General features: G+C 37.0%; 2 protein-coding genes across 5 annotated transcripts in view; both read right to left on the reverse strand.

Moving 5' to 3' along the window:
• Positions 1–372: 372 nt before the first annotated feature.
• LOC122657553 (probable serine/threonine-protein kinase At1g01540) lies at positions 373–3,502 on the reverse strand. Its single transcript, XM_043852291.1, has 7 exons — positions 2,572–3,502; positions 2,180–2,284; positions 1,855–1,977; positions 1,592–1,762; positions 1,340–1,469; positions 1,017–1,226; positions 373–721 (listed from the first exon to the last, which is right to left on the reverse strand). The coding sequence occupies exons 1-7, from the start codon at positions 3,252–3,254 to the stop codon at positions 572–574; spliced, it is 1,572 nt and encodes a 523-aa protein (XP_043708226.1). The 5' UTR covers positions 3,255–3,502; the 3' UTR covers positions 373–571.
• A 7,285-nt stretch (positions 3,503–10,787) lies between these two features.
• The window catches only part of LOC122657552 (nicotinate phosphoribosyltransferase 2-like), a 62,230-nt gene continuing 58,175 nt past the window's right edge, over positions 10,788–14,842 (reverse strand). For 3 of the 4 annotated variants that reach the window (XM_043852288.1, XM_043852289.1, XM_043852290.1), the window contains 4 exons: positions 12,347–12,455; positions 11,524–11,636; positions 11,317–11,434; positions 10,788–11,086 (listed from right to left, as the gene is read on the reverse strand). In XM_043852288.1, the coding sequence (XP_043708223.1) occupies positions 11,357–11,434; positions 11,524–11,636; positions 12,347–12,455 (300 nt within the window). In that variant the 3' untranslated portion in view covers positions 10,788–11,086; positions 11,317–11,356. Of the gene's footprint in view, positions 11,087–11,293; positions 11,435–11,523; positions 11,637–12,346; positions 12,456–14,842 lie in introns of all 4 variants that reach the window. The other variant, XR_006332323.1, reaches the window with a different exon arrangement.

Raw genomic sequence — 14,842 nt, forward strand, 5'->3', positions numbered from 1 at the left:
TTGAATTACCAATAAGAAACAGTTAGGGTTCTTTCTCTTTGCCTTTTGATTAATTCCTGGCTACCTGGCAGAAGGGGGCTGTGGGAAGGTGTAACAGAGGTGATTTACATGCTTTTTTAAGGGAAGGAACATGAACAGTGAAAAGACTGTAAGAAACCCCAAAAGCAGAAGCAGATAGAATAAGGAATTGATCTTCCCCAAAATGATAATCATATTAACATTGATGAATCTTCCTACTTACAAAGAACCCTCATCCTTCATCTTCTTTTTTCTCCTTTTCTCAATCCCCCACCAAAAAAAAATAAAATCTCTTTTTGTGTTTGATCAATGAACTCATCCTACACTGCTTCTTTTAGGAGAAGGCTTCAACATGGTTGAATCATCATACAGCATACACTATATTAGTAGACTCCTACATGATACACAAAAGCCATAGCTTAAAACTAAATTTGATCCAACCAATGTAAGAGGATGATATAAATGGTATTTGAATGGGCCAGCTCTGGATTGGGAGTAGCAGGCCAGATGTTCAATTGATCTGCCATTCACATTTTACTTTAGCCACATTGATCTACTGCTCTTCCTGGCATTCTTGCTTCCTCCAACTAGCCCTATTGGCCTGCGTGCCACTTTCATACCCACTGCTATCACCTGATTCTATCACCCGTTTCTCCATCAACTTGTCCTTTGGGCGTCCTGGGTCTCTCCCAGCTCGACGATCCTGAACAAGATGTAAAAAAGATGCATGAGTTACTCAATGGAAATAGGCTAAGAAATTGCAGATAAACAAGACATACCAAAGCTCATGTCAGTTTCTAAGGTGAACACTGGTCTAGAGTTGTTCCTGTGAAAATTTGTTTTTAGTTTTTTTTTCTTTTCTATATCCATTATTAAGATGTGGTGATCAATTTCCTCTTAGGGTAACCACATGAGAAAAATATTTGTACAGTGGTGGTGGAACAAGCATGGTATATGCTGCAATGTAGGAAATATGAAGGGAAGGAAAATGCACACACATCTCGGAAGGTGAAATCATCAACATCTAGCATATGTATCACATGTCCCATCTTTGGCCTCTTCTGTGCATCGGGGTCAACACAACGTAAAGCTACTAAGAGAGCTCGCTTCAATGCCCTTGATGAAGGCCTCTCAGGTATCTTAGGGTCCAACACCCCTTCAGCATTCCGATTTGCAACCATTGTCTTAAGCCACTCAACCAGGTTCACCTAAAAAATCACTTGCAGTTAGGAGGGTGGGAAGAAGGACAACCATAATACATTTGAGCTCTGTATCGTATTCTCAGCATATAATATCTACAATACACTAATACAGTACTAACCTCTCCAGGAGGACGGTTGTAATCAACAGGGTTCCTCCCAGTAATTATCTCCATAATAAAAATCCCAAAACTATATACATCACTTCTTTCGTTTAACATGCCAGTACTTGCATATTCAGGAGCCACATAGCTACAAAATAGAATCAACAAAGGTTATCATCCCCTCTGGTTGATCCATTCTCAAGAAGGTCAGTTGGGGGGAGGCGAGAACATGGTGAATTTATCAAAACTTAAAAGGGAAATTCAACAAACCCAAATGTTCCCATCACACGAGTTGTGACATAACTCCTCTCCGAGCCCAAAAGCTTGGCAAGTCCAAAGTCCGAAACCTTGGGGTTCCATTGCTTGTCAAGCAAAATGTTGCTCGATTTAATGTCCCGGTGAACAACCTTTGGCTCGAGTCCCTCATGAAGGTATGTCAACCTAATTCACAGTTGAAATTTTGGATACTACCAGTGACATTGAATTCTGTAAATAACAAGCTTGAATATGGTTCAAATTGATTGCAATCATACCCTTTGGCTGTTCCAAGGATGATGTTCATCCGAATTTCCCACGTAAGAGGGCTGTAAGGACCTACATCCCCATGGAGCCACTGTTCTAAGTTACCATTATTTACGTACTCGTATACAAGCATCCTGTAACATATGAAACAAAGTTAAAACACTAATCTTGCATTCATCTTCCATGGCATTTGGGAAGATAAAACGACCAACAATTTTACTTGATACAGTAATAGAAAAATGTCCTCAGTTTACAAATTGCAAATGCTATGAACAGAGTCTGAGATTGAAAAGAAAAAACAAAGTCGAAGACAGTAACTAACAAGAAGCAGAGTACCTATGAGCTCCTTCGGCACAGTAGCCAAGTAATCTCACTAAATTCTTATGCCGAACACGTCCAATTGCTTCAACTTCAACCTTGAACTCCCTCTCAGCTTGACCCCTAAGGGAACGGAACTACCCAATTAAACATAATCTGGTTTTGCAACAGTACCAGTGATCATGCCAAACGAGAATAATGTGTTTTAGGAAGAGGGAGGGAGGGATGCCAATCGCAAATTCACATATAAACTGCCATTAATTTGGTTTATATAAAACTGAGTTACATCTCAATGTCGCACACAAGAATTCAATTCCACATAGAGTTTTAGTAAATACAAATACTTCTGAGGAAGAAACAGGGGAGGGGTGCGGAAGTAAACCTAAATGGAAAACTGTGTGAGAAGTTACCTGTTATTGAGCAAGTTCTTCACTGCAACATAGGTGTTATCCTCCATGTCTCCACGGTAGACAATTCCATACCCACCCTCGCCGATTACATTCTCGTCAGCAAACCCATTCGTTGAGGCCTCAAGCTCTCTAAGGGTATACCAATGACCCCAACCCAAATGAGAAACCTCTGGGGCAGCTATGGGCACCTGATCAACTAAGCGAGTCTCCCCACTGCCATGCGAAGACCCACCACCACGTTCAGGGTATGAAATTCTATGGTCCTTTCCAATTTCAATGTGAATTCTGTGAATCCCAATTGGGCTTTCTTCCCCCGGCGGGAGAAGCAGAGCTTGTCGCTCAATTGTGCCAACCGATTCCGAATCGGGTAAGGGGTGGTTTGGAGGAAGTCGCGCTAGCTGTTGATGAGGCTTTGGGTCTTGTTGGTGGCGAGTTTGGTTCCTGGCACGGTCGATTCGGATCTCTTGTATCTCCTTAGAGACATTTGGGATCGTGGGTTTCTGAGAATGATTGTACTTTGCAGAGGTATTGCGTTTTGAAGTGAACCAGAGTGATATCAGAAAGAGCATAAGAACAAAGGCAGCTCCAACACAGATACCCAATACCACCCACAAGCGGAGACCAAATATAAAAGTACGTTTTGAGAGCTCATCATTCAGAAACGCAGCTTTGTACTCAGACATCCTCTCCTTCCTCTTTGTCTACTTGGGTTGGCAAAACTCAGTAATCTGTCACATAAACAAGGCCAGCAAGAGAAAGAGATAAAACGATAAATCGAAGAGAAAGATGAGAACAATAAGCAAGTGGAGTAGAGGGAATGGCGTTTAACGAATTGAACAAAGAAAAGGAAGTGAGAGAGAGTGTGAAGAAGAAAGTTGCAGCTGTCATGATGGGACTTTTAGAATGAGAGAGATCCTCCACTTTGTTGTTAACGCGAGCGAGTGAGGCTTCAGGCTTGTGCTTCTGCCTGTGCTTGTATCATAGATTATATTAAAAGGGTGGGGTATACCTTATTACTGGTTTTTTTCTTTAGTTAGTTGGTTTTCTTTGCTTATTTCTTATAAACACCTAAAGGGCATCTGCAAGTTTTCTAATACTTAAGGATAAGCTTGATTGTACAATAGTTTTATTACGAGAGAGAGGTAAGTGAAGGGTGATGGAAGCAGTATCTCTGTATCCTAATTTTTTTTGTTAAAGTTTTGATTTTGTCAAGTCAAAATTATGGTTGCCTAAAGTGTAAGATACTTCAGATGCTTTGTTGTAGCTTTCAAGAGTTGTTTTGAGCCTTTGAGGAATCCCTAAACCAAACACCATTACTTGATCTTATCTGTGTGACTTTGTATTTCTTCTGACCATCTATTAATGTCAGAAAAGTGGTAGGCAACTGTCACATTAAGGGACAACCTACAAGAGTCAAGGTGACCAAATTACACCATATTGTGGTGTCATGGTTAAGTAGATTAGTATCTTTGTCCCTTGTACTGATGCATTTTAATGGTAAAGATATTTGATGTGGCCGTTTCTGTCAATCTTAGCTACTAAATGCATAGGTATATATATCAAAGGAAATAGTTTTCTGTCCCGCAGTGTGGTCTACGCCAACATTCTCATGTGTTTATCTTTTTATTCTTTAAAACAAGGGGTAGAGATGTAGAGATGTCTCATGAGAGTGCTAACGTAGGCCATACTCCCAGACAAAGTTCTTTTTCCCATATCTCAATTCTAAATGTTGATTTTCAATGATTTCTCAAAATTCTCTTTTTTTATAATACAATTTTCATTTGGTTCTAAACTTTTCACACACATTAAATTTTTTGTAAGTTACATGCTTTTTTTTTTTTGTTACAAATAAGTTACATGTTCACAATGCCAACTAAACTGCCAATGAATTCCAATATTGATATATGTACTATGTACAGATATGAACTAGCATTATATACTAAGGATACTTATAATTAATATTTAATTGTTATACTTAATCATCATTATATATCTCTATAGTTGTTTCTATTCTACAAGTTAGATTTATATATTGCTTTATGTTTTTGTTAACATATATATTACCAGAATGGCAATTAAAGGAAGGTGTCTAGTTCTAAACGCACCAATAGAGGAGTCATTTAGAGAGTCCCTGATTAAAATTTGATATGATATCGTTAGATTGAAATTCAGATATTTGAACAAAAAATTTGTTGAGTATATTTTGCATATAAGATATATGAATTGGATAGTTCACATTAGCATGCTTGGATTTGGATACTAGATATATCCACCTCAAATTAATTACATTTTTCATCTCTGGGTGGAGCTTTTGTTGAATTGTGTATTGTATTGTAACTGGATTGCAATTTATTAATAGTTTGTTTTTCTATCATATATGTATTCAACCATAACCTCCTCCTCATGTGATATAAGATTGATTGCATTCCTTTTTTAGAAAATAGACTTAAAAACCTTTAAATTAATATGAGCAGAATTTTTTATACATGTAAATGGGTAAAAGATCGATCGAAAGTGAAAATACCATTTTGCCATTGATTTGAAAAAATAGGATATTTCAATTTTAAATAACCATAGCTTTCTCATTTTAAATCCAATTTTCATGATTCTTGATGCACTGAAAAGTTATTTTTGACTAATTTTCGGTGAAAAAATTTGCAAACTAACTTAGTCGACAAGTAATTGAAGAATCCTTTTTGAAAGTGGGTCCCACGGGGTAAAAAAGATAAAGTAATAGACAAATCAATTTGTTTTCAAATACAAGGGTTTTTATTATAGAACACAGCTGATCATAAAATAGGCCTGATTTTAAGTTCGTTTGACCAGTTTTGACCCAGTCACCCTACCAAGGGTATTTTGGTCTTTTCTAGAGCTACATCTCTCAACCATTTTAAAATGATCTAAAACATTAGTTGAGTGCTACAAAATACCACCAAAGCTAAATAGGACTCCACACACTATCCGAGGACATCCTATCATCATTATTGTAAATGCCTTTAGGTGACAAAATGAGGTGTACAGTGACATAACCAAGAATGCATTCCTTGACAGACCAACCACATTTTATTACAGGGAAAGATGATGCATATGGGTGTAAATGAATAGTCGAAATCTGTTTTCTTATTCGTGTCCGTATCCATTTAGTACTATTTGAATCCGTCCGAAAACTAAACGGATGTGGATACGGATAGGCTATAGCTATCCGAAAAGCTATATTTACATGTAAACGGATAAAATATTCGATTCGTATCAATGTCCGTATCCGTTTAGCACTATCCGAATCCGTCCGATAGCTAATCGGATGCGGATGCAGATATAACACTATCCGAGCCGAATCCGATCCGTTTACAGCCCTAATGATGCATCAATTTCAACCATTTGATAGAGAGGACACAATTTGAATAAACTCATGTGCCAAAGTGGCTGACTTTTGTCTAAACAAAAGATCTTATCTAACTAGTTCATTTTATGTGCTTGGTTCAGGTTGGAGTTCATGGCTTCTGAATCAAGCTTGTGGGAGTCTATATTTTGGTTCACCTCATATTATTTCCCAGTTTATATTTAGTGATAAATTTCACATGAAAGCTTGATTTGGGTTGTTTCCCCCCTCCCCCCCCTTTTTAATGATCTTTTTTCTTGAAATAGAGATCACTTTTTAAAACATTATTATTATTTTTTTCTGTGAAAGAAACTTAAATTTAGGGAAGTAGTTCTCTGTCCGGGAGTGTGGCCTCCGCCAGCACTCCCATGTGTCTATCTCTCTCCCCTTCAAAACAAGGGGGTAAATGTGTCTTTTCATATGGAGAGGAGAGAGATAGGACAGAGAACTTTCTCCCTTAAATTTATTAGAAAAAGTTAACATTAGAGTTTTTAATACGAAACGATTGTTTCCCAAGGAGAGTGCATAATGCCAAGTGCTGCATTTCAATTAAAACTACCGGATCATTAGGATAATGTAACATAGTCAACACAAAAAAAGTTGGAGTTAGTAGCATCCTCGGAACGTCTTTGTTCAAGCACCAAAGCGCAGAAATCAGGTACTGGTCCTTTGAGCCTGACTGATTCTTACTAGAATACCAGCTATCTCTGCTTCCGCCTTACTCCTCAAAATTTCAAAAACTGCAGCTATTAGCACAATTTTTCCTTGAAACAAAATGCCAAAAGCCTATGCAGAGGATACTAAAACTAGGTTAGCAATTCGATCCTACGCAGATCAAGATATATTAATAATAATAATAAGGTAAGGAGAGATTAAATAAGATAAAACAGAATCAAAGAAATCAACATCCAACCACAATTTTTAAAACATTATTTCAATACATTGTAATGTTTGATCAGGGCCAACACACTCCTTTGCCTAGCTCAAATAAGCAAGTGATCAACTATATTTTGGGAAGAGACTAATGTTAAAACAAGTGCTTATTGACACCATGTGTACAACTAAATCTTTTGGTGCTGCATCTGCTATTGCCAAATTTATCATACAAATAAGAAATTTCAGGAATAATATATATTTTGTAATACACCGATTTATAGCTTTATTTTGATCAGCAACATGTGTGTTGTTTCTTAACTACATTGATATTATGTTATCAATTGGAGCAGGGGGATCAGATTGGTAGAATGTGAAGAAGAATAAGTATGGGACTATAGGTGGGGATAAGTCTAGATAGAATGGTAGGCATAGATAGATAGGGGGAGCAGAGAGCACCATTCTCAAGTTATTCCTCTTATAGTATTAGTGTTTAATTAGGTAAAACAAAGTGAAAGATTTTTTTGATAAAGCATTTCCTTTGCCAATAACTAGTAATTTTTTTTATTTTTTTGGGTGGGGTGGGGTGGGGTGGGTTGGGGAAGTGATTTGCTTATTGCATTGTGTTTCAATGGGATTCTCCCAGTACAACCTATGCAGGAATTTTTTGTATTTCATGGACTCTACTTGGCATTTTGAAATGATGTGTTACGTCTTTATGTTAATTGTTAGCTCATTGAACCCTTCAAAGTGGACCTATTTTCCATAAATACCTTCAAGGGCATGTTTTCCATTAATTGAGATGAGCAATCCAATTTATTTTTTGATTATTTTTTTCATCAAATAGTGAAAAAAAAAAAAGACCAATTCACAAGGTGATAATGAGAGTGCAAAATGGACTTTTGCAAATGTTGATCTTTTTGTCATGGTAATGATGAACAAGGTTAGAAAGGGAAATAGAACTATCAACACATTTAGTAAAGCAGGATGAAAAAAATATTATGATGATTGAATTTAAGGAAAAAACTAGTCTCTACTATACAACTGTGCTGTTGAGGAACAAGATAAATAAATTGAAGCAATACTACGTAATTTAAAAAAATTGTTGGAGACAACTGGCTTTAGTTGGAACAGTTTGATACGAACTTGCATTGTTGATGATGAATCTGTATGGAAAAGGCACATACAGGTAATATATATATATATATATATATATATATATATATATATATATATATATATTTGTTGAAGGGGTTAGATGAGAAATATGATTACATTTGTTGATTGTGAGTGTTTATGTATGTTAAACAAATCTTTACTGGTTAACGTTCAAGAAGTATGGTCTTCCACAGTGGTCAGAATGGATCGTGATATTTGGGGATATATACATATGCAAGCGGGGATGGAGCCGTAGGAGATCATAATGCCTTGTTAACAAATGAGTCTAATGATGGGGAGGAAAATCATGACTCTGGTCATGAGCCTACTAATGTTGGGGGAGTTGAGCTATTGGGAAGTACACCAGATGAAACTCATGCACCAGCTGCAACCCACAGGCATGCTAGGACTCCTAATACAAAGAGGTGGAATAGAAACTCTGAGTTCACAATGGCCTGTAGGCCATTCAAGACATCAGTAGATCAAGACTGGAGAGGCATGCTAGTATGTTTGGCACATCAACCCCTGATGACCAGTAGTTCAGCATTTAGGGCCATAGATGTGCTTGAGACTCTCACTGATATGGGGGAAGAAATATCTACCAAGGCAATGTCATGGTTTATGGCAGACCCCCATTGGAGAGAGGCATTCATTCGTTGCCCCCATGCCGAAAATCACACTTCTTAACATGCTTGATTGATCACGTTTTTCTTCTACTAATGTCTTTTATGGATGATTGTACTACTAAATTTTGTGTTTTTTTTTTTTTTTTTTGTGGGATTGTTTCAAGGATGACAAGTACTTAATTAGTATTTCTTTTTAAGTTTTCATGGATGACATATGAATGATTACAGATTGGCTTTTTATAATGTACTAATTGAGTATATTTTATTGATGCTCTGGGAATGGCTCATAGTGTTCTTATGTCTAATGCACACATGAATCAGATTAATAGTGAAAATACACAAGAAGATATTGCAATTTGTACGATTCTATATGTACATGATTCATTGGACACTAGGGAGCCTATTCAAGATAGTGCATTGACAGACCCTGAACGGGTACATGAAGTCTTGAATGGATATGTAGGTAGGTGTTATGAACAATACAAATTGGAATGACACGTCTTCCTCAACTTTTTTACCTTAATGCAAGAACATGAGTGGTTGAAAGATGGTTTGTTAGAGTTGACAAGCAACTAGCAATGTTTATTACTATAGTTGGTCTTAACAAGAGGTTCAAAGACACAGTAGAACATTTTCAACATCCTCCAGAGACCATCAGTAAATATTTTAATAGAGTACCAAAGGCTTTCCTTAAGCTGGGAGAAGAGAATACTAAACCTACATCATTTGATCACACCGCAAAAGAGATTGCAAATAATTTCAAAAACTTTTCCTTTTTCAAAGTAATATCAAGCTAAATATAAATCATTATATAGTTGGAACGTTTTTTCCTGCCTGGGTTTAATTTGGTAAACTTTGATGAACGTATAAGGATGGTAGTTGTTATCGATGACACTCATATTTGTACCTCAATACCTCTTACAAAACAAAAACTATATAGAGGAAAAAATGAGGCACAACACATATTGTAATGTGTGAATGTTCATATGAAATGAAATTCACATTTGTGTATAGTGGTTCGGAGAGTTCCACCACTGATTGTCAGATATTGGCACTGACACTCGCAAACCAACTTTACATTTTTCTATTTCTTCTCAAGGTAAATACAAAGTCAGAATATCTCAATCTTTCACTAGTCACAAAATTAATATTTCTAATTGATTAATTGTTTCAACAGTATAGGTAAGGCAAGTATTATGTTGTGGACTTGTTATCCATCTACAACTGATTTTTTTTACGCCATTTAAAGGAGAACGCTATCATCTATAAGATTATAGAGGCAGAAGAAGACCAACAAATGTAGAACATGTTAGTAACAACTAACAACCAACATGATAGGACAAGAGAAAGGGATAATCTTAGGAAGAACATTACAAACCAGCTGACTATACATTATGGAATGACGAAAATTTGATTGTTGTTGTGCACTATTACTTTGAATTTTAAGAAGTTTTTTGGATATGAAGGAATAATTGAGCTTTTACATTTTGGACATCCCCTTCTTATTTATTCAAAAACTTTATTTATATTGTATAACAATGACTAGCGTATGACATATGTGTAAATGTGGTCAAGGCCAGATGGTCGTGAAAGTGGCCAATATGAAAAAAAAAAACAAAAAAAAAACTGTATACACTGGTTTTATAAATGTCCTGGTAATGATTCTCATCCAAACTCATTCATATAGGTTGACGAACACAATCTTGATGAGTTTATAGATCATCGAGTTCGTGATACTGATCTTTAGGTTGGAGTTAGATATCGACTTATGTTAATATGCAATCCATACGAGTTTCTGTTCTTATTTATAGTGATAGAAATATTTTTTTTTTCTAGTTTTACCACACAACATTTTTCGGTACAAAAGTATTCCAAATTAACAGAAACACAAAAAAGTATTTCTGACTCAGAAATACTAATTTGGAACAGAAACGTTGCTATACACAACCTTAGTGGTTTCATTTATTGTAGTTTGCTTCACCCCATAAAAGAATTTTCGTTAGTTGAATGTATGTAGATCAGAGAGGTCCCTATCTAGTTGGGACTAGGTAATTTTTCCCTGAAAAGATATACTTGTTAAGTAGAAAATAGAAAATAAAGTTTGCAGCTACAATTTGATCTTTCAGGAAGTATTTTTCAATTGAGGCAAACAGAGCCTACCCTGCTCAGCTACCATACTTCCAATGTACTAGTGAGAATATTCACAAGATCATTTATGTGAACACGAGGGGTTTCCTGCAGAAATTCCAAACAATCTCTCTAGCTGTGAACTTCACATGGAGGAATGCTATACATAAATTGCAAGATTCGCGATCTGTTACTTACAAATGAGAAGCTATAACACCAATTAATGCAGGAAATAACCAAATCACTGCTCATTTTCCTTTACAGCAGCTCCACGAATTACTCTCCTCTAGAAATTTATTCCGCTCATTACTCTAGTTGAGGTTCATACCCTGAAGTTCATAGTCTGATTCAGCTGCAAAAAAAACAGGGTCATTGTTCAGTTGACAGCTGGCCCATTAACTTCTAAAAACAAACATCCACCCTGGACAATAAAATTGAGAGGGAAGCAAACTTCAATTACATGGACAGTTAATTAATTACACATTATAATCCCTCATTCCAAGGGTGGATATTGCATGACAAAAAACATATGAAATGTACTATCTTTCAAGAAGGTCACTAAAGTCATCACTTGCTTCTTACATGGCAATGATGATTCATGTATTACTCTGCCCATCCATCTTCACTGCAACTCCCCAACAGGTGCCTCATTGAGCCAAAGGAAATGAATGAAATCATACAACTTTGCAGTTACGCTCACCTGCCAAAAAATGAAAACTTTTTTCCCTGTAAGAGTGAAAATTAGCTTTGAGAGAATGTTGATCTCCAATGAGAAGATATCTGCAGAACCTTGTAAGGTGTTGGGTTCAATCGTCTCATGTGATCAGGTCGCATTTGATCAAGCTGTTGCAAGCAACGATCCTTTATCTCCTGAAGAGGCTGTAACTCTTCTCTTGCTTTACCTTCAAGCAGAAAAAGCCAAATTCCAATGTTGTAAGCAACACAAAAGTCCATCAAATCACCTGGATTGATGATTCTCAGTCCATCAATCACAAAAGGGTGCAATCAAACAAGTCCAATGTATGGGATGGAAAGGTGAAATCAAAGAGATTGTCCTTTGAGTTCTCCAGGTTGATGGCATTCCTGCCTTGTAGAGATCGGATCGAGAAACCATCCCCCAAAGGGTGCTACTTCGATCACCGGTGGTGTTCCAAACCGACACTAACTCTATAAGTCTTCAAAACAACCCACTGGATTTTCTTCTTTGTAAGGGGAGGAAGGTGAGGTTAAACAGCTATATACGACTTTCGATTTTGCGTTGTTATTTTCACGAGGTCCATGATTATCTAGTTTATGCCAGTCAAAACCAGTTATTGAATTTGAGCTGCCTCTACATATTTTGGAGATCATCTTTTCCATTGAAGAGTTCCAGAATGTTTTCAAATTAAGGGAGGCTATCCTTTTCATTTTAACAGGATAACCATACCATGGGTTCCAAAAGACAACAATCCATAAGCATCATAGTACCCTTTCCTCTTTTGTATATACAAAATAATTCCTATAATGCCTTGAACTCTAGTTATTTGTCAGGATTGCAGTTATTTATAACATGTTAGCAAGTAACCATAATATTGGAAAACTTCAGAATATTAACCGATTGGCAATCTCATACCTGAACCTCCAGCCCAGTAACACTTAAGTAGCTCCTCAACATGCTGTGGCACAACATATGCTCTTTTAGATTCAATGAAAGGGTGACGACACAGAATCCGTTCTGCTTCCTGAATGTTGAACATAGAATACTAATATCACCACTCAAAGGGAAAAATATGATTAAGGGAGCATATCACATCAATAAGCATATGCAGCAACCATTGGTTAGTGATAGGACACTCCAACAGGATCAATTTCCAAAACAGCTTCTAAAACAAAACTAAGTCCTTAACAGCCAAATTTGTTATAAAAATGTTCCTTAATTTCTAGCTATATAATGATATTAGTTCTTGTAGTCTCCCATTCCAGTTTGTATTCTTATCCTCCCTGTAAGAGAGTCAGAATGTAAAAGGTAGAAAGATGAACCTGAATCCAGTAACAGTATGTCTTAATTGCTCAATCACTTGCCATGGTAATCATTACAACAACTTGTAAATAACTTCTTTTCTCAAAATAGAGCACAAGACAGAAAAAAGTGGCCATATGGAGGCCAGCACGAGCTCTTGGGAGCTTCTTGAGATGGGTTCCATCCAGTGGAATCTTCTCGAACCCAATCTGGTCCTTCTCTCCAAATAATCAGAACAGGATATGTTTTCTTGGCTATAAGGCACACCTACTTCTTTCAAAATTCAAACCAGTGAGCTGGAGAGAGATGTGAACTCCCCTCCATCATCTTTTACAGTTGTTGTGTATGAATGTAGAGGTCACAAAGTGTCAAGTTTGTTAATAGTATTGATGTAAATTCTGGCCAGAAGAAGAAACAGAAGAACCAAGGTGGTTCGAGTCAGCCTCATGTGGACCAACTAGGACCAGTTCAAACCAGCCAAGAAGACCAGCTCGAGCCAGCCAGCTGGCCTTCTAGAAGAGGCCTTTGTTGGCCACGATTTTGACAGGAGATCTGGTCTCTGACCAGTCACATCTCCAACTGCCTAGTTGCTAATTTAATTAGTTTCTATTTTAGTGTCCTTCCATGTTTGTTTTAGAAGGCTGAACTATAAAGCCTAGTAGTTTCTAATATTAGTTACCTTCTATTTTAGTTAGGATTTAGTAGTTTCTATTTTCCTTACTTCCTATTTTAAATTGGTTTCTATTTTAGAAGTTTCTATTTTTATTGTAAGCTTGCCTAAGCTATTAACAGGCCTCTTATTGTAAGGAAGGAACACAATTTTTGAAAACAGAATTTTTTGGCCACGCTTGCCATCGATTATGAGAGAACCTCCTTGTTTCAACAGCTGGGATAGCTGTGGGTGAGAAACCCAGGCTGAGAGAGCCATTCCCCTACCCCCTTCTCTTCTTCTCCCACTCGAATACCACATTCTCTGTTGCTTGAGGCCACAATCGAGTGTTGCTGCTGCATCAGTGAAGGACCAGAATACATCTCCATATTCAACTAGAAACTGCTGCTTCTGATCACAACCACAGAAGGATTGAGTCACCCCTGCAGATCAGTTTTCTGCCCAAAATTCTCCAGCAACTTCAAGCCTACACTTCTCTGCAACCTGAGCCTTGTTTCAGCAGAGCTTTGGAGGGCTGAACCCAGTCAAGGAGAGCTACACTCGATCCCTGTTTGGAGTCCAAGTTGCTGCTGGTTTGCAAGATCTAAACAAACCTTCTAATTTTGATTCCAGTTCATATCTCAGAAACCAGCCATCATAATAGGCTGAAATTTGGAGCACAAGGCCCTCTCCTCATACCCTCCACTCGACTCAAGTCTGGATCCAAACTGCTGGCTGGTTTGGCTTTTACACCCAGTCCTATTCTTAATAATTTTGGTGTTCTGTTGGTAGTCTTGTTTCTGGCCATTCAAATCAGCCTCTACTCAGATGGTTTGCTGAACATCCCTAGGCCTGCACTCGACATTGATTTCAGTCCCATTACTTGACTGAAACCTGAGTTTCTGTTACACCCTAAATCTGAATTTTGGGCCTGGTTTGAACCCTGCTGTTGGCGTTAATTTTAGTTGACTGCTGTGAATTATCGTGGGTTTAATTGGGGTTGGGTTAACCCTAACCTAGTCTTACATTAAGTATATTCCAGTATATCTTACTCTCTTTGGGTAAATATTTGAAGGAAGCATTTATGCATTAAATCACCAAAATTACCTAATCATCTAAAGTCTACGAGTTAATATAAGTTCAGCATAACAAAAATAATCTGTTAGCATTACATGAATAAACACAATTTTCAGAAGGAAACACAAATGTCGAAAAGTGGAAGTGTAGAATTGAAGACTCTGATACTTTGGGAATTCCTTTAAGCAATTGACTGGGTTAAAAACTTAAAATAACCTTTCAGAAAAGCAATAAAAGCAGAATTGCTTTTGGAATCTGCCCAACACATTTCATGCAAAATCACAAATATTTTGTCCAGCAAGGAGTACCATAGTAGAGCTTTGGATTATACAACTATTATGACAAACTAAATGCTATTCTGTGCTCAAATAGTTTCTCAAACA

The sequence above is a fragment of the Telopea speciosissima genome, chromosome 4, assembly GCF_018873765.1.
Source record: "Telopea speciosissima isolate NSW1024214 ecotype Mountain lineage chromosome 4, Tspe_v1, whole genome shotgun sequence".
In the NCBI taxonomy this organism is placed as follows: domain Eukaryota; kingdom Viridiplantae; phylum Streptophyta; class Magnoliopsida; order Proteales; family Proteaceae; genus Telopea; species Telopea speciosissima.